The 19651-nt window shown below is 45.0% G+C and overlaps 1 protein-coding gene across 1 annotated transcript in view; it reads left to right on the top strand.

Annotated features, from left to right (window-relative positions):
* Positions 1-4754: 4754 nt before the first annotated feature.
* LOC124252365 (zinc finger protein 709-like) overlaps positions 4755-19651 on the top strand; it is a 42246-nt gene continuing 27349 nt past the window's right edge. Inside the window, exon 1 of the mRNA XM_046685755.1 lies at positions 4755-5062. Coding sequence (XP_046541711.1) covers positions 5060-5062 — 3 coding nt within the window. The 5' untranslated portion in view covers positions 4755-5059. The remainder of the gene's footprint in view (positions 5063-19651) is intronic.

Here is a 19651-nt window from a genome sequence, read left to right as displayed (position 1 = left end):
AGTGGCAGCAGGATGGAGATTCTGTGTCTGAGCTGACTGGGAGGTGGACTATGTCCTCTCTGGGGACTTTTCCATTGAAATGCAATGCTGTAAGGCCACTCGAGGAACTGTAACCCTTTGCAAACACAGACACTTCAAAGTCACCTCATGGTGTTGTAGGGGCCTGGAGTTGCCCACCCCAAGATATGTCTCTTTGGCATGATGATTATTTGGGGCTCATTACTTTGCAGACAGGAAAGCAACTGAAAAGTAGAATTTACTTACCCTTTGTAAGAGACATTTACATTGCAAAGGAACTCTTATCTGTAAAGATATCTCCCTCTCTACCAGGAAGAAGGGGAGATGACCTTATCTCTAGAAACTCTTGATCAATGGGGAAGGCAAGGACTTGGATCTGCATAATAATCTTATTCCTGTTTCTGGTAACCTCCAGTAACTGACTACCCCCACCCCCAACATCCTCCTTTGTCATTAGCTGAAGATGATATTTAAAGTGGGGGCTTCAGCCATTTTGGCGAGTTGCTCAGCTTGCCTGACCTCTCCCATGTATACATGCTATAAAGCTTTGTTTAGTTTTCTCCTGCTATTCTGTCTCATGTGAATTTAATTCGTTCTGCGGCCATATGAACCCAGAGAAGGTAGAGGAAATGTCTTTCTCCCCTACTGTGTGTAATGATTAGTCTGACTCCACTTTGATCTCTGACTGTTGACAGTGTTGAGTCTTCCACCCAGCGCTTCCCCACCCCCTCAGATCAGACTTTAAGGAATCCTCTGGCCTCACAACCCCTTAGCTCTGGTGGGAAGTTGGAACCGCAGCCTCAACTGGGCGTAAGGTCTCCTCACACTCTAAACACATGGTGTGAGGTGTGTTCATTCAATGCTCAGGTGTACGTTTTACCTTGGAGGGAAATTTATTTTAGATCATTTTTTTAATGTATCCTGAGAGAACTTTGAAATGTAAAGGCTATGATATCCCTAAGGTAATTCAATTCCTGTTTGGACTGATAGAACAAAAATCAAGAGAAGGTTATGTCAATGTGTGATGTACCTGGAAAGTATTCATATGCTTAAGAGATTGGATTGCAAAATTCATTTGCATTGCAAACTCAATGCATTTATCCACTTATTTGAACAGTTTTCTTAAGATACAATACACATAGTATACATCGGAGCCCTTTAATTTCTACAGCTCACTGGTTTTCTATATATTCACGGATACGTGCAATTATCAACACAGTCAATTTCAGAACATTTCTGTCACCTGAAAAGACACCCCTCTACCCTTAACCTACCACTGCCCTGTCTTCCCACTTAGCTCCTCCAAGCACCAACCCAAGACAGCCACTAATCTGTTTTCAGTCTCTATACATTTCCATATTTGTTGACTTTCAGATGAATGGAGTTATATAATATGCGATCTTTGTGTTTGACTTCATTCATTTGGCATAATTTTTTCAGGAAATTCCATGTTGTAGCATGTATCAAAGCTTCATTTGTTATTTTTAAATTGAGACATAATTGACATATACCATTATATTCATTTCAGGAGTACCATAGTAAGTCTAGTTAAGATCCATCACCACACATAGTTATAAATTTTTTTCCTTGTGATGAGAACTTTTAAGATCTACTCTCAGCATATTTTAAATATACAATTCAGTAGTATAAACTCTAGTCACCATGCTGTACATTACATCCGTGTGACTGATTTATTTTATAACAGGAAGTGTGTATGTCTTGACCACCTACTATATTTATTCCATACAAGTTACATCTTATCCACATTTACGCGTATGGTTCACAGTGTGAAGTACACTGGCCTTGTGAAACCAATCTCCAGAACTCTTCATCCTGCAAAACTGCAACTCTACCCATATTAGACACTGACAGCCCACTGCCCTTGCCCCCCAGCCCCTGACAACCACCATTCTGCTTTCTTGATGAATCTGACCACTCTAGGCACCTCATATCACTGGAATCATACAGTTTTTCTCCTTTTTTTTACTGGTTTGTTACACCTAGCATAATGTCCTCAAGGTTCACCCATGTTGTAGCATGTGTCAGAATTTCATTTCTTTTTAAAGCTGAAGAATGTTCAGTTGTATGTTTGCACCACATTTTGTTGATCCATCCAGCTGTAGATAAACACTTGGGTTGCTTCCACTTTTTGGCTACTGTGAATAATGCTCCTATGAACACAGGTGTACAAATATCTGCTTGAGTCCATGTTTTGAATTCTTTTGGGTATATACTCAGAAATGGAAATGCTGGATGACATGGTAACACTGTAACTTTTGAAAAACTGCCGTCCTGCTTTCCACAATAGCAGCATGATTTCGCATTCCCACCAGAAGTGCACAGGGGTTCCCATGGATGTTTTCACTTTCCTGATGGCGTCCTTTGAAGCACAAAAGTGGTTAATTTCAATGAAGTTCAGATGATCCTTTTTTTTTTTTTCTGTTTTTGCTTTTGGTGTCAGATCTAATAATTCTTTGCCAAATCCAAGATCATATTTTTCCCTGTCTTTCCTGAGATTATTATAGTTTTACCTCAGGTTTAGGTCTTCAATCTATTTTGGTAAATTGTGTGTGGTATAATGTAAGGGCCCAACTTCCTTCTTCTGCATGTTGCTATCCAGTTGTCCCAGCAGCAACTTTTGAAAAGAATATTCTTTCCTCATTCCTGCCACCTTTTTTGAAAATCAATTGACCAGAGATGAATGAGTTTGTATCTGGAATCTCAATTGAGTCCACTGATCTGTGGTCTGTCCTTGTGTTGTTACCACATAGCTTGATTACTGTGCTGAGTAGTCAGATTTGAAATCAGGAAATGTTAATCCTACTACTTGGTTTTACTTTTGAAGATTGGTTTGGCTGTTCTGATTTCCCTGCAATTCTATATAATTTATGAAAAAGCTTGTCAATTTCCTTTGTCAACTTAAAAAGCAAATTTGCCTGTTAGTTTATCTCAAAATGAGTTTATTTAAGAATAGGCAAAAGAATTGCAATTTGGGGTGTGCATGCTATGGCAAACCAGAGGCAAATCCAGAAAACCAAGAAAAGGAGCTGCTTTTATAGAGAAAAAGGGAGAGTAGGGAGGGGCTGTTCTAAAGATCGCCAGTGTCCAAATAGCCAAATCCCCTTCCAACCTCACCCCTTTACTTTTAGTTTCCTAAAGTGAAAATCAAACTTTTGGCAATAAAAAAGTTTAATGGTTATTATTATTAGAAATTAGCCTCAGCAAAAATGCAGCTTCATTGAGATCGCTTGTGGTTCTTTGGCCCTGCCCTTCAGTGTCCATCTGTCAGATGGCCTCCAGGGATCCTTCTGTCCCTGAGCATGGCGGAATTATTGCTGAAGTTCAGGTGTACTTGGGTGGGGTTGTTCAAGTCAGATGATATCAGAAGTGAGCAGGTCCTCAAGGAATTGGGAGAGGAAGTGGTCAGATATGGTATCTGTCCATCCTATATAGAGAGGATGCCTGTCGTGCAGTGATTCCAACTTGTCAGGATGAATATTCCTCTCCAGTATCCATCAATCAGTGAGATGATTATTTAGATAAAACCCAGTATCCTGATGTCTCATTATAGATGGATTAAATAGGATAACCACAAGTAAGGGGTGGGTCATGACCAGGAAGACTGATTTAACCATCAGCAAGAAAGATTCTCTGCTTATATTGTCCATGGGGTACAAATATTTTCATGTCAGAACCATTTTCTAAAGCTAACTATTCTGAGTACCCAGAAGTCACTTTTCTTCAGAAATGATGGCTTGTTTTTGCTCCCAATGCTCCTCTTCTGAATCTGACTGAAGTGTTCGAAAGATGCCCACCTAACGCATCGCTGGTGCTGTGCCTAAACTCAATGGGTTCATCTCTTGGTGAGTGTGAAGCCAAAAAGCACAACCAAGGCAGAAGTAGGTGAAGAAACGTTTATTACTTGCACAATCAATGGAGAACACCAGGGATGTCTTCCAAAGCAGTGTCTCCCCATACAAGCGTTTGGGGGGTCCTTTAATTGTTACATCATAGTACAGTTCATGAATATTCAGTTAAGGAAAAGGCCGGAGATCAGGGTTTATTGCCTAACAGTCATGTTTCTTTAAGGTTCATGGGTAGCGTGTGCACATGCTACTACATACATTGCATGATCTAGAAATGGCTGATTGGTTCCTCCCAGAAGAGGAGAATTTAAAATGTTATTGAGATTATAATGGGGACAGTTCATTTCAGTTCACTTAAGAGCAGTTTGAGGCGGCTGGAACCGGCTTCAGCCAGCTTGCTTGTGGGACCCTTCTGTGGTTAGGCTCTTCCTGAAACTTTCCGTCTGCAAACACTCAATAGATAACGTTAGTGTCTATCAGATCCTTGGTTCCGCTTTCTTTGCCTAGTTCCCTGGTCACAGTGTCTGTGCTTCTGTGTGCTATCTGGTAAAACTACGTCAGACTCCAGTTGTCAACGAAGATTAAAATGGAGAGAGACTAATTATCGTATATGGTGAGGTGACTCAGTTCTGCGTGTTTGTAAAGAAGGATCACAGTGCCAGGAGTCCCCTCTGAGAACTACCTTTCAACGCAAGTTTCCCTGCAGAGGAAGAGTTCTGGCGGCGCTCAGCTCACTCAAGTTAAACTCAGAGGCCTGTCACTCAGACACGAGGGGGCGAGTCTCGCGAACTATCCAATCAGAGGCGGCGCCGGGGCAGGTGGGTGGGGCGAAGCTCCAACCACCCGGAAGTTGCTGCTGCTCCGGCCGCGCTGGGGACCGCGTCTCCCCGCCATTGAGGGATGTACGTGGCTCTGTCACCTGTTCTGTCGCGCTGTAACCTGCCCCGACCTCAGGAGTTGCAGGAAGGACGCCAAGGGACCCAGGAAACCTAGAAATGCTGAGAGTTCTGGCGGAGTCAGGTTTTGGGGGAGGCGTGTCTGGCCTAACGTGGACTTCCCTTCCCGCTACTGCCGTTAACGGTCCCTGATGACTCTGCCGCAGCCTCTGTCCCGCCGTGACCTGCACTGGCCGTGGGGGTCCTAGGAAGGACTCGGGCGACCCAGGAGCCCTAGAAATGGTGAGTGTGCGGCCTCGGGGTGAGGACGCGGGAGGAGGGGCTGGTGGGAAGCGGCGGGGCGGGCCCGGCCTCCCGCGGTCCCCTCCGGGGTCTGCGGCCCCGAGTCCGCGGTGGCGCCGCTCGGCCCTCAGGCCCCTCCGGTCGCAGCGTGGGGGCGGGGCCGGCAGCCGGGCCCCGGGCGTCCTGTGGTGCCTGCGCGCGGCGACTTGGGCCGGAGCGTCTCTGGGCCGCTGTGTGCCCGCAGCCCCGCGTGTCGCAGACGGTGCGGGGCCCGCGGGAGGGCCCGCGGGAGGGTACGCAGGACAGTCGGGCCTCGGTCTCCGGGTCCGTGCGCGGAGGGGCTGCGGTCTGTGGGGTCCCCAGGGCCTCCTTTCTACCTGGAGGGCACCCGTTTTCTTCTGAATATTCCATATATTTGGGGAGCAGGGTCTCAAATCCATGACCCTGTCCCCAAGTCCAGGTGTTCCTAGGACTGGCAAAAAATGCTTAAATTTCCATTCTCTCCTCGCATTCCTAAATGCCATCTTCCTGCCTCGGATTCACAGCATTATCATCAACGATTTGTCCTCCTTGGTGGATTTGAAACAGACACAATATTTTAATTATTTTTTCACAGTCAATAAATGGGTGGCTGTTCTTAAAAGATTTATTTCATGTGTGTGGATATTTTCCATGAATGAAAAGTAGCCTATAACCACCTGGAACTACGTTGTGTGAAATCCTCGGGCGTCTCCCCCAGGATCTTTCTGGGCGCAGACATCCCGTGGGAAGTCCTTTGGGTGCAGGTTCCTCTTGAGAAACTTTTCTGGGTGATCTGTCCTGTCAGCACTGTCCCTACCTGAGTTAGTCACCTTTAAAAGATTTATTCACTTCATTTTAGTCTCAATGAAAAAATTTATTTTTAATCAATACGACTTAAAACACAATATAAAATATTTCCAAAGAGACAAGTTAGAGGTGAATGTCAGAGAAAACAAAATATTCCAGTTTTACATTGCCTGTACTAAATTCTTTCCCTTTTTGCCTCCCATGAAGGACAGTAACATTCTGAGGTCTGTTCTTTTATTTTGGGTGAGTTCAAGTGGATTTCCAGGGCTTAGATGTGCAGACGTGAAGTGTTCACATAAGATTAATAGTTTATAAAGCAATTTCGTGTCATGGGAATAAGACTATTTTAACATTTTTGTTCTCAGAATGCAATACGTTCTTGAGGGGTTTCTGGTTGAACCAGCAAATTGCCACACAATTTTCTTCCATCATTGCCACATAAAGACTGGTTTGAGTGTTTTAACTGGATTGTTCAAACACTGGATTTGTGTCATTTGAGGTATCAGTGATGGTCCAAAAAAAACTCCAGTGGGGGCAGAGGCCTGAGGGCACTGGATCTAAGCTAAGGCCCCCTTGAGCCTGCAGAGGGAAGGCCTTGCAGGCCCAGTTGTCCTTCCTGGGGAGCCTCCCCTGCAGCTGTCCTACTGCTCACACCCCCATGGAAGGAGCTTTTATCCTGAGAGGAGCTGCAGAGCCCTGGAAAGCTGGGGGTGCCCGTGCTCATGGGGTGGGGAGTGACGCCCTGTCTGAGCTTGTGGTTGTGGTTCCTTAGGCCTGTTTCTAGACATAATTGGAGTTTTGCATCCTGAGTGTAGCCACTCAGAGAGTAATTTGTTTACACTGAGAAAGTCTGTGAGAGTCAGGAGCTCTGTGTCCTGGATGAGGGCCCATTAATCTGGGGTCCGTTTGGGTCAGAACCTTAAACTGGATCCAGCTGAGTTTCCTCACTGTGAGAACGGAGCCTGAGAGAGGGAGCATGTGCACTGTTCCCTGGGGAGAGGAGGGTGTGTGGGGCTCCCAGAGCTCCTTCCTGTGGCTGCTCAGGTGCCCTCCCCTCCTTCTCCAGGGCCTGACCCCCTCCAGGGCTCTGTCTCCACCAGGAGAGTCAGGAACACGGGACCTTCTGAGTGTGGCTTTCCTTCTGTCCTGTGGGAAGCAGGCTGCTCATCTGAGCTGATTCCAGTGTTTGTGTTTCTTCCCTTTGGATTCCTTTATCGATGGACTAGTGCAGCCCTTTGGCTCTAGTTTCCCTTAGCACTTGGGCCCAAAACTGTAAGTTGATGGAGAGATAGATGTGAGGAAAGCTAGAAATTTTTTTCCTTTTTTCATCAGTTTTCCTATGCGCATGTTTCTAGAGAACATAGAAATTTAAAAGGCTAAAATAATTGAAATTCTATTTTAATTGATGTGAGGAAATCTTCTGAAAGCTTATGTAAATCTTTGAAAATCCCACTTATTCCTGTAAATATCCCAGTGTGAGACAGAGGGAAAGGACAAACTAGGATGCCTTTTAGTCCTTTCAGTGAGAAAGACATTTGAAATTTTTATTTAGCATGGTTTACACTTTTGTAACTGTTAGTGTTTAAAAGAATTAAATGTTAGAATGGTTTCCTATGTATAAAAGTTAAAATTAAAGAATATAAATTTCTGTTTATTTGAAATAAAACTGTTAAGTAGTAAAGTCTAACTTAAGACTCACTGCCAACATACCCTGGTCCCCTTCAGCGCTGTTACTCAAATCACCCCCAAATATACCATTTTGATCATTTTTTAGTCTCCTGTTAGTTTCTTTATATTAATCAATTTAGACTGAATATTTTTCTTAGCCACTTTGTCCCTGTAGTGAGCAGACAGACTCCACATTTTTGGGTGCCTGCTCACAGCTTAAGCCTCACCCACCCTCTTCCCTTGTGCCCCCACCTGGACAAGCTGAGGAGGAAGCCTGGGTGCTCTCTCCTCTAGAGCAGGCAGGAGATTCCCACCACCCCAGCGCCTGCCTGTGTGCAGAGCTCTTGCCTGGCCCCACCCCCAGGCCCAGTGAAGCCCCAGGCCAGGCTCCATTCCTTGCTTTCTGAGCCCTGTCAGAGCTGCTTGAGAGGCTGGCCCTGCCCTCCCCTCAGACCTCTGTTATATGAGTCCTAAGCCTTTTCCTACCCTGTGTGTGTGTGTGTGTGTGTGTGTGTGTGCGCGCGCACACATAGAGTCTCAACAAGAAGCCACCCCTCTGCAGGTGACCGTAAGAGTTGGCGCCCTGAGCAGCATGTCCAGACGTGACCCCACCCGTGGGGTCTGTCTTCTCTTGCTCTGACTTGCTCCCCGTCTCTGCTGCCTGGTGGCGACATGCGCTGTGGGCTGCTGCTTGCTGGGAGCTCGTGCTGTGAGCTGTGCTGCCCCGTGTTGCATTGTTGACCCACCAACCTCAGTTCTAGGTTCAGCTGAGCAGAGTTGGCTGTTTGAAGAATGTATAGGCATTTGGGAGCAGGAATGTGGGATTGGGGCCTCCTTAAATGAGTCCTGGGTCAGTGTCTTTGTCAGGATTTCTCTGTGTGTTATAGTGAACCTGTGACAGGAGCTGTGTTGACCTGAAGTACCCCATGGAAGGGAGTGGATAGACAGGGACTATACTCTGTGCAACAGGTGGGTCCATCAGATGGTCAGTCCTGAAAGAGCTGTCATTTAAAAGAAAAAGAGAAGAGATGGGGAAAGGCAGACAGGTGGTGGGCTGAGTCCACACTCCTAACACCAGAGGGCTCCCCAGGCCCCTTCAGTACCTCTGCTGCTGCCCCTGCCTCTACTGCCACAAAGACCCTGACCTTCAGAGTTAGAGGGGACACACTCATGGCTCCCCTGTGGCACAAGGGATTAGTTCACACCTGACTTAAGCCCAGGATCTAAAGCCTGTAAAGTAACCGGTTGTCATGGGGGAGGCTCCTAACCCTGATGGTACTGTTTTGAGACTTTTGGGTGGAAAAAAAATTTGTAAATACCAGGGTAGAGAGGCACTCCCTCCCCTGAAGTGTATCCCACGAGGAAGAAAAGAAAACAGGAAAGATCAGGAGGAAGGAAACGATAGATAAAATACTGAAACGAAGGTCTGCAATTTGACCCAATTGGAAATCCAGAATAAACTAAAAGAATTTGCATAACAAAACAGATGAAGGTACACTGCTTGACTTCTGGGCCTCTACAACATAGGTTGTGAATTAATTTTCGTATTTGATGTAATGCACTAATTCAGAAACATTCAGGGAGTTAATCAATACCAGGTGTCAAATTTAACTCAGGTGCCCCTGATGATCTTAAGGATGTTAAGGAATATAATATAGAGGACAAACAGGACAAATGTTACTCCTTAACCATCAGAACTATGGTCTTGCCTAAATTCTCCATGGTCATAACACCCGTTGTCCTAAAATATCCCATAGTGAGCTGGGAGGCTCTGATCCAATGATTCAAGAACTAAAATTAAATGAAGTCTTTGCCGCTTAAAAATTGGCTTGACAAATTGGGACCCAAGTAACTTACCCCACAAATCAGGTAGTTGATATTGTGCGATGTAAGTTACCCAGGGCCTTGAAGGATTGAGAACTGTATAGAAAACCTAGCTAGTAAAGGGTTGATTGTTCCCAGTGCTTCTTTTACAGCCCAATTTGTCCTGTTGTTAAACCTGGAAAGAACCACTGACACCTCAGAGTGGTTCACCTCAACTCGAGGCTGTGGCTGCACCACACAGACCCCTGTACCCAGTCCCCACAGTGTGGAAACTACTGACCACAGCCAATCAGCAATTGATCAATATCCTGCTCTCACAGGTTTGGCTGAGTCTGTTCTGTCCAGTCCTGTGTCCACAGCCTCTCAGCTGCACTTGGCCTTCCCCTCTGAAGGGACATGATGCCCCTTTACTGGGTTATCTTCATGGATCTTCCACAGCTGTGTCATCACTGCCAGCCCCCCCTACCCGCTCCACCACCCCCCACTCCCCCCACCCCCCCCCACCGTTGCAGGCAAGATCTGAACTGCATCCTGGTTTCTCCAAGAACACATGTATGACATTACATTAATGACAACATCTCTGAGGACATTCAGGACACACCAATATTACAAAAAAAGAGCTCACAAAAATTGAATGGGACATTGCCACTCATATGATGTAAGGCCCTGACAACTTTTTAAAATTTTTGCAAATTATTTGGTAATGAGAGACCCGCTCCTTCTCTGACACCATGAAGAAATGGGTATTGTCACTTGTCAAGCCATGCTGTGGCAGATGTCCCACAAGAAAGTAGAGGAAGATGGACACAGATGTTAGCTCAGAGCCAATTTTCCTCAAAAAAAAAAAAGTTTTCCTAGAGCACAGAATTCAGTACAGCACAGCTACACACCCAACTTTTCAGTACAGTATAAGCATTTTAATAAACATTTCATTACCATACAGTTTCATCTGTAACTGCCCCATGGAACGGACCACTAAAATAACACTAGAGGCAAGCTCTGTTTCACCAAAATGTCAACATCTGTAATATATGAAGCATTAAAATTAGGAGTGCAATAAAAAAAAAAAAAGAAAAAGAAATGGGTATTGTTCCCCTCAGCACCCACACAGCTACTAGTTTCTTTTGTTATTCCAGAATTAACATATTTCATGTCTACAAATTTTACTTGACCTCATTTGTGCTTTTACTTGCAAATTTGCCACCTTGAATGGGCACCCCTACCACGAAAGTCTGGAGACTCTTCAAATTGTCATACAACCCACACTCCTGTTAGTGTCCTCGGAGATTCCTTCACTACAGAGGCCTCAGTGACCTTCTGTCAGGTCTCCTGGGGTACCCATTGGTGGCCTTAAGTTGTCCATGGGCTTCTAATGCAAGAACCAGCCCTAGGCCCCACACGATATGCCATTAGAGCTGCAGTGACCTCTACTTACAAGGCTATCCTCCCAGTAGATGGCCCTGAGCACGGAACCCTCTATCCAGCTCACCGTCTTCACTGTCATTTGGTGTTTCAGCCATTGTAATAAGTGTCTGGTGATATCTCATTCTTCTTTTATTTGCAGTTTCCTAGTGACATATGATTTTGAGCATCTTTTCGTGTGCTTCTTTACCATCTGTATATCATTCTTGAAGTGTGTGTTCAAATCTTTTGCCCGTTTTTAACTAGGTTGTCGTCTTTTTTTGAGCTTTATGGGTTCCTTGGATGTTTTGGTTACCAGTCCTTTATCAGTTAAGTGATTTTAAAAGATTTTCTGCTGGTTTGTGGCTTGTGTTTTCATTCTCTAAACATTGTGTTTCACTAAGGGGAGGCTTGTCATTTTAATGAAGTCAAATTTATTTTTTTCTATCTCAGATCTTGTTTTGGGTGTTGTGTCTAAAAATTAATCACCAAACCCTAGGTCACTTAGATTTTCTCCTATTTTATCTTTTAGGAGTGTTGTAGTTTTATATTTTATACTAAGATCTATCAATCATTTTTAATTAATTTTTGTGAAAATGTGAAGACTGTATCTAGTTTTGTTTCGTTTTGTTTTTTGCATGTAGATGGCCAGTTTTTCTGATATTATTTGTTATAAAGACTGTGTTTTCCCATGGAATTACCTTGGTGCCTTGTCAAAGTGGATCTATAGGAAGCAACTGACTTTTGCACCTTAGCATTTTACCTTTCAGCCTTCCTCTACTGTCTTCTGAGTTCAAGGGGTTTTCTTTGTTATTGGGGATTCTCTGAGATTTTCTCCATACACAATTTTGTGCGGCAAGGACAGTTTTATTTCCTCCTTCCCAATCTATGCACCTTTTATTTCCTTTTCATGTCTAATTGCGTTTACTAAGAATTTCAGTACAAAGTTGACTGGGTTGACAAAGTGGTGGGAGGGGACATCCTTGCCTTCCTCATGATGTTACTGGAAAGCATCTAGTTCCTTCAATGTAGTCCGCTAACATTAAACAAGAGCCCAGTTGATGTAGAGGGAGGTGTGGGCAGAGCGGAAGCATTCTCTAGTCCAATGATTTGGTCTCAATCTTTTAGTGAGCCTGTGTCCCTGTCCTTGACTTCCTGTGATATAATAAGAAATATATTTGATCTCTGTCCTCATTTCCTAGCAGAAACTTGAAGCCCTAGGAATTACTTGAGTGATAAGAGTGATATAGTGTTTTTTGTTTTAATGAGGCAAATCTTGACCAGCTCCTAGGTGGCTTCAGGATGGGGCTTGGGCACCAGAAACACCAAGCCTTGTTTAGAGGCTCGGAAATTACAACCCCAGCTCCCAGCCCCTGTGGAGAGGAGAGGAGAGGAGACCAATGGCCAATGATTTAAGAAATTGCGTCCACGTAGTGAAACCTCCGTCAGAATCCTTACAGACAGAATTCACAGAGTTCCTGGGTGGGTGAACACATGCAGGTGCTGGGAGGGTGGAGTGTCCAGAGAGGATGTGGAATCTCTGCAGCCCCCTCCACCTCCACTCCCCTCACCCATACCACTGCCCTACGCATCTCTGCCTTTGTCTGTTCCTGAGTTGTATCCTTTAGAGTAAACCACTAATTGTAAGTAAAGGAGTTTGCTGAGTTCTCAGAATCATTTCAGTAAATTACCAAATGTACTGAGGTGTTGAGAGAATCCATGAATCTGTAGATCGCTGAGTAGAAATGCTGGCAGCCTGGGCGCTCCATTTGTGGTTGGCAGCTAAAGAAGGGGTATTTCTGGGACTGAGCTGTTAACCTGTGGAGTCTGATGTGAACTCTGCGTAGTTAGTGTTAGGATTGAACTGAACTGTTGGACACCTCTTTGGTGATGCAGAGTTGGAGAAGTGGCATTGGAACACAGACACCACATATTTGGTGTCAGGAGGGGAAAAAGCCCATCATCGTCACAATCGCCCTACCTTTGAGAGCAGAGAAGGCTGGAAGAGGCTCAAGTTGGCTATTTCAGTGCCGCATCCTCACTTAGGCTTTGGGAAAACCTCAGTTATGCTCAGTTATGCTCTTGTGAAATAGATTGGTTTTTGTAGGACATGACTTGTTATGAACAAAATGCTTTCATATTTTTTAAATTGCTACTTTTGTCTCTCTTTCTCATTGTGGAGACAATGGTTTACACTGTGACCTCAGTTCTCTCATAGAAGAATTGTTGATTTCAAGTGTTTTTGAGAACTGGAATCTGGCTTCTGAGCTCCTTGCATGACAGACCTGAGACCAGAAGTGTCTGAGTCCTTTTTTTTCCAGTTTTATTGAAAAATAATTGACATACATGATTGTATAAATTTAAGGTGTATAACATGGTTTGATTTACACATATTGTGAAAGGATTACCACAATAGGTCAGTTAACATCCATCTTCTCATATAGATAAAATAAAAAGAAAAGAAAGAAGGGAAGAATAAAGAAATTTTCTCTTTGTGATTAGAAGTCTTAGGATTTACTCTCTTAACAGCTTTCCTATATGTCATACAGCAATGTTAGCTATAGCTGTCATGTCTTAAATTACGTCCCGAGTACTTATCATAACTGGAAGATTGTACCTTCCAACCACTTTCTTCCAGTTGCTACTCCCACCACTGCCCACCCCCACCCCTAGTAAGCACAAGGCTGATCTCTTTTTCTATGAGTTTTTTTTTTTTCAGATTCCACATATAAGTTGAGATCATAAAGTATTTGTCTTTCTCTGACTTATTTCACTTAGCATAATGCCTTCAAGTTTCATCCATGTTTTCATAAATGGTAGGATTTCCTTGCTTTTTATGGTGGAGTAATACTCCATTGTGTATATATATATATATATATATATATATAAATAGCACAACTTCTGTGTCTGCTCATCCATTGATGGATGTATATCTTCTCTGTCGTAGGTAGGGGCCTCAGTGAGTGAGGATGTCATCAGCGATCATTGTTTTCCCACCATCTAATGCATGTTAAACACTGTTGGAGGAACTGCTTGGGTGTGGATGTAAACAATGGACAGCAATACCGAACGTTCTGCGTTCTTGGGAATAACAGCAATGGTTCCCCATAGAGATAAAGGCATAGACAGAGTTCATCTTCATTTTAGCCATGGTTAATCATTTTACTGCATGTGCTATTTGATCACGATCCAGACATGTGGGTATTTGTAGTATTTGTGTTTCTGTTTAAAATCAGTTGAAAATATTTGAATTTGTCTTTGGGTTCAGCATATCATTTTGCTGCTCTTCAGAGTGAGTGACACAATTTGTCCCCCATGAAACCTTCAAGTTTCTCCCAGTGTGAGGAAGGGTTCTGGTCATCTGCACAGTTGTAGCCCATCACGTGTTTTCCTCTGAGTAGAGTGATACCTGAGCAAGTTCAGTGTGATTTCCTGGTTAACACACTAAAAAGAGCTATGAATGTTTAGAGGATAATGATCCAAGAAATAATTGAGGTGAGCTGTAGACAGACACCCAGTATCATTTTGAGTAATATCCTATATGGTGACAAAGGAGGAAAATTTGACATCCTCAAACTGGGAAATTTTCTATGCCTTTTTATAAGAGGAGTAGCTGGGAGGTTTTTGTTTCCATGATGCACAAAGCCCATTTTTACTGTTTTCAGGGATCATTTCCATGTGTTCACATTTCCAGGAGATATTATGGAAGACAGAGTAAAACGTGACAGCTTTTGTTTCATTAAACAACAACATAAATCCAAACTTATCCCCTTTTTTTCAGTGCTAATTTATGTTTTCTTAGCAGTGTAGAGATTATGTGCTTTTATAATTATTAATATCTAATTTATCCCCTGCCCCCATCCTTCCTCCCATGATGCAAATAAAGACAGTTAAGCTCGGGGTCCTTCTGAAATTCACAGAGCTCATAACTGGGGAATCTCTTAGTTTTGGAGGCATAATGTGTGCCCCTTTCCTGGGCAATGTCAAATTTCAAATGCACAGAACACTGCAAGCTTTGCATAATTATGCACTTTTAGAAATGTGACATCAAAGTCACCAAACAGGACTCATAAGGCAACATGGTGTGTTCCACTTACATGACATTCTGGAAAACGCAAATGTATAGGAACCTAAGACAGATCAGATCTTCAGGGTGGCAGGGTTCAGTACAAATGGGCACCAGGAGAGTGTTCCTTTGGGGTGATGGAGCGTTCTCCATCCTGATGGTGGTGTAACTATACATTTGTGAAAACTCCCGACTGCTGTTAAAATAGTATGTGTCTGAACTAAAAACAATTAATAGAAAACAACAAAAATGTCTCCACTTGCTAGAATTGTTAAACTCTCCTGAACTTTGGTTGCTACGTGTGCAACATTCCTTCCACCACCTTGGGTTCCTTCTTGGGAAAAGGGGAAGGACTGGGGAAGAAGGAAATAGGCCACTATAGACTGTTCCTGGCACCCAGTCTGAATTAGAAAACTCCTTCTAGGGCTACACCTGCCCTCGTGTCATTCACATAACCGGTGAGAAAGTGATGGGGCTCCCGGCCTCCATCTTTGAGTTGACAGCAGGTTTCCTGGGTCATATCCTGGGAATGCGGTGGTCTGAAACATAAAGGTGCATCTGACACATCTCCACGTGGGATCTGCCTGGGCGCATCCTCGTCTAACCCTTGGGCATCAACATCCTGTCTTCCCAGAGCAGGTCTTGAGGCCATTTGCAGCTCTTAAGTTTCCCATCTCAAGCCTACTCTGTGCCTCCTTGCTGGGAAACATGTTTAAATGCAACACCTGTCCACTCTGGAAATGTTCTCTGTTGTGTTGACCTTAAAGTTTGAAAAGGAAGGTATTTTAGCAGTAAAATGAGTTCATTTGGGAATAGCAGAGGAAGTACTTTCAGGACATGCACACTCTGGAGAACCGTAGGCAGGTAGGGAGAACAGAACAGCCGCATATGCTTTCATAGAGGACAGGAGGAGGCTGGAGGGGCTGTTTGGAACATTCTCCATGGAAGGAGAATGAGAGTTCAGGGTGGTGACACTGGCTTCTCATTGGCTGGGCTGTTACTGGGCAAGGAGAAGTTCTTCCTTCCTCCCGCTGGGGTCTGCAGAGTAAGGTTCCTACTATTGGGCGATGGGAGGGACACCTCTCCCTGTTTGAGGTCTACAATGTATGGTGAGCAGTAGTGATGAGATCTCCCCCTTCAGGGCTTCCTGACTCCATTTTAAAGGAGATTTCCTGTATTTGTCTTCACATTTGCAACCCCAGGTGACTGTGAGGTGAGGCAGTGGCAGAACCCAGAACCCATGTCATGAGGCACAGGTCCCCGGAGCACAATACTCCCCACTGTCACATGAACATCAGCTCTGCACCAACAAGCACAGTTCCACAATAGTCTTAATGCCACCAATAATGTCAAGAGATGCCCTGCCTTGTCCGAGCTCTGGGAGTCCCTCAGGCACCTGGCTGTACCTAAATCACTCTCCCTGAGATCTCTGGAACATTCTACCCTGTGGTTTCAGTGGCTCATGTGCTGACCACCCCCAGCTCCCTCAGAACCCGCCTCCAGAGTGAGTTTGGAGCCCACCCAAGGCCGGTGCTTACTTTCTCTGGATCAGGACTCACCCTGCAGAGTTCCAGCCCTGAGGCCTGTGGGGAATGGTGATCTCAGCCAGACCCTCCTCAGTCCCAGGGCCCCCTCCCTAACCATGGCTCCCAGAATGTAATGGGCACCATGCCAAATTCAGTGGCCGGAAATGGCAGAGATTTCCACCTTTGCTGAAGCGTACAGGCACAGGAGGTGGCACCCGCTTCTTTGTTGGAGGCCATGCCCACTGTTTCTTGAACAGAAGAGGCAGAAATGAGCCAAGCCACATCCCAGTGTGCTCTTGCAACAACTTACAGTGCTTTCCAGGGTCCCCAAAGTGATGTTTCTGTGGCTGGGAGACCTGGAGTCTAAGGTCCTGAGGCCTCCACTCCCCCATCAGCAAATATTCTAGGGTGGGACAGAGATCAAGGCCTCGGTGAGGATGGCCATGGGGCTGACCTGTGTGAGGTCTCTGTGCAGGTGAGACCTCAGGGGGTGATGGATCCCAGACTGTGGAGACACAGCACAGGACGCAGTGGCTGGCTGAGGACGCATAGACCTTGTTGTCTGCACTGAGCTTCCTCTGGGAAAGCAAAGTGAGGAAGGGGCACGTGGTGAGGGGCGTGTTTCTGGAAGTGATCGTAGCAGTGTGAGGGGCTGGAACACGGTGATCACTGCAGCCATCGCGGGCCCTGACTCTCCCTCTTCAGGGCCTGGGCTGTGTGTCTCTGGGCCATTATCTCTGAGGGTCTGTGACTTTGGGTGTCTGTGTGGGTATGCGCACATGTGTGTCCAGTGAGGAAGCCTGTGTGATTTTGTCTGTCTGTCTGGGGGGCTGTGTGTGTAGGTCGGTAAAATCTGGAATGCTGTTATGTCATTTGGTGCCTAACTGCCCTGGTAGCACCTCCCTCACCGTGTTGAATTGAACTGACGTGAGCAGACAAATCCTTGTCTTCTTTCTGATTGTATTAAGCATGTGTTTTATCTTCTGTCTCTTAAGGTGTTTTGACATCTTGGGTGGCCTCTCAGACATAGGGAGACCCTGCCTCTCCCAGGGACACCTCATTCCACGTTGGCAGTAGACAGCTTGCCTGGAGCAGGTGTCTCACGTGCATACCGCCCGACCCAGTGCCCTGTCCCTACAGACCTCCTTATCTGCCTCTCACACGCCAGACAGTATTCCCTGCCCTAAACCCACCCAGGGCCAGGAACCAGATGACTGAGGGCCATCCCTAGGCCCCAAAGGCTGCTGGGATTGTTCAAAGCAGCCAGTCCTGAGCTGCTCACTCTGCCCTGACTCACATTTCCTGTGGGACCCAAATGAAGGCTGTGGCCTAGGTTTGTGTCCCCCTCCTGATTCTGCCTCCTGAGCAACCCTGATGCAGCCCCTGGGACCTTCCTGGCGTGGCGTGTCCTTATCTTGGGAAATGTAAGTAATAAACTTCTTTCAATGACATTGGCCTGTCCATGTTAGCACTTAGTCACCTCCATAAATTACAATCTTAAGGGTACAAATTAGACCCTGATCCTAAAGAGAAAGTGTTCACTTAAGATGGTGGCGCCACCGTGGGAGGACGGAGTGAGGTCTGTGGGAATGTGAGTCCACAGCACAGCTGATGTTTCCCAAGGAGCCTGCAGCAGGGGACATGGGGGCTGAGCGAGGAGATGCTCACCTTTGGTCCCCTCACTGAGCTCACAATAGAAAAGCAAAGGGACAAAGGGACAGTTCATGATGAGGGGGTTTCTGGATGCATTTATAGCAGTGAAAGGGGCTGGAACGTTATGACTCCAGCCATTTTGGGCCCTGACTGCCATGCAGTCTCCCATTTTGTATTTTTTGTAGAGATGTCCTGTTTGTACTGTGTGGTGTCAGGAAGGGTGAAACCCCTTCCCCATCTGGAGGAGCTGAGACCCCCTCTTTGGGGATTGGTTTGGGAGCCAGGAGACACCCCTGTACCAGGAGGGATGGGAGTGAGAACAACACACTTTGTGAAGATCTGGGTCTGTGATGAGGTTTGTGTGTCTGTCTGTCTGTCTCTCTCTCTGAGCCCTGATGTGCAAAAAGTACTCGTGTGACAGGCCTTCTGGTAGGTGCTTTGGTGAACAAAGAGCAAATATCCCTGTTTGCTCTACAGCTGACATTCTAGGAGAGAAGAAAGAAGATATATAAGTAAAATTATACCATGTGTCTGATGATGGGCCCTAAAGAGTTAAGAAAAGTGGGGAGGAGTGCAGAGGGCCTGGGCTCTGTGTGTCTGTCGGAACATCTGTGTCTGCATCTGCGTGTGTCCTACAGTACGTGCCATGACAAGGTCTCTGTGGTTTTAGATATCTGTGGAGCTGTGTGTTTGTCCTTTGAAATCTGGAGCAGTTGCTTTTCCCATGTTCTTGCCTAACTGCCCTGGTAGCTCCTTTGTCACCACAGTGGGTAGAGCTGGTGAGAGCAGACATCTCTGTCTTCTCTCTGATCTGAGAGAGAAAGCCCGCAGTCCTTCACCTTCAAGAGTGACGCCAGCTGTGGGTTCTTCACTGATGCTTTATTTCAGGGTGAGGGAGTTTACTGAGGGAGGTTCTCATGGTTTATTGAGTGTTTTCCTTGTGAAGGATGTTGAACTTGGTCTCATGCTTGTTTGTATCTATTTTGATGATCCTGTAGTTTTTGACATTGATTCTACTAATGGTGTCTTATGTTAATTCATTTTCAGATACAAGCCAACATTTCTTTCCTGGATTAAATTCCATTTGGTTATGGTGTTTAGGTCCTATATAAAATGACCTAGTGTTTTGTTGAGACTTTTTGCATCTATAATAAAGAGAGGTATTGTGTACTATACTATAATGTGGTATATAGTGTAAAGTTATCTAATGCTGCATATAGTGTGCGTCTGTGTGTATGTGTATATAGAGAAAATGTAGGATGCAGTATATGTCTATGTATACACACACATATATATATAGTATATTACCTGTATATAGTATAGGTAGCATATGGTATAATATTATACATAATTAGTATATGTTATATATGAGTAGAACATATTATATATAAACATGTATAATTAGTTTTGTAGTGCATAGTATAGTGTTATATTTTACAGGTAGTATTACAGTCTTGGTCTGTAGCATAGTGAGTATCCTTACTACGTCTGTCTACAGAATTATTCAAATAAGTCGTTCACATCCTCCCATGGGAACATAGGGGCCCCTCACTGTCTTGATACCCCAAAGCCTGCCTTCCCACCCCCTGTTTGTTTTCCCTCCTTCTGAGTGCAGCTGAGGTG

The sequence above is a fragment of the Equus quagga genome, chromosome 14 (assembly GCF_021613505.1).
Source record: "Equus quagga isolate Etosha38 chromosome 14, UCLA_HA_Equagga_1.0, whole genome shotgun sequence".
Lineage (NCBI taxonomy): Eukaryota > Metazoa > Chordata > Mammalia > Perissodactyla > Equidae > Equus > Equus quagga.
Note: the sequence above shows the minus strand (reverse complement) of the source record. Positions and strands in the feature narration are given on the sequence as shown.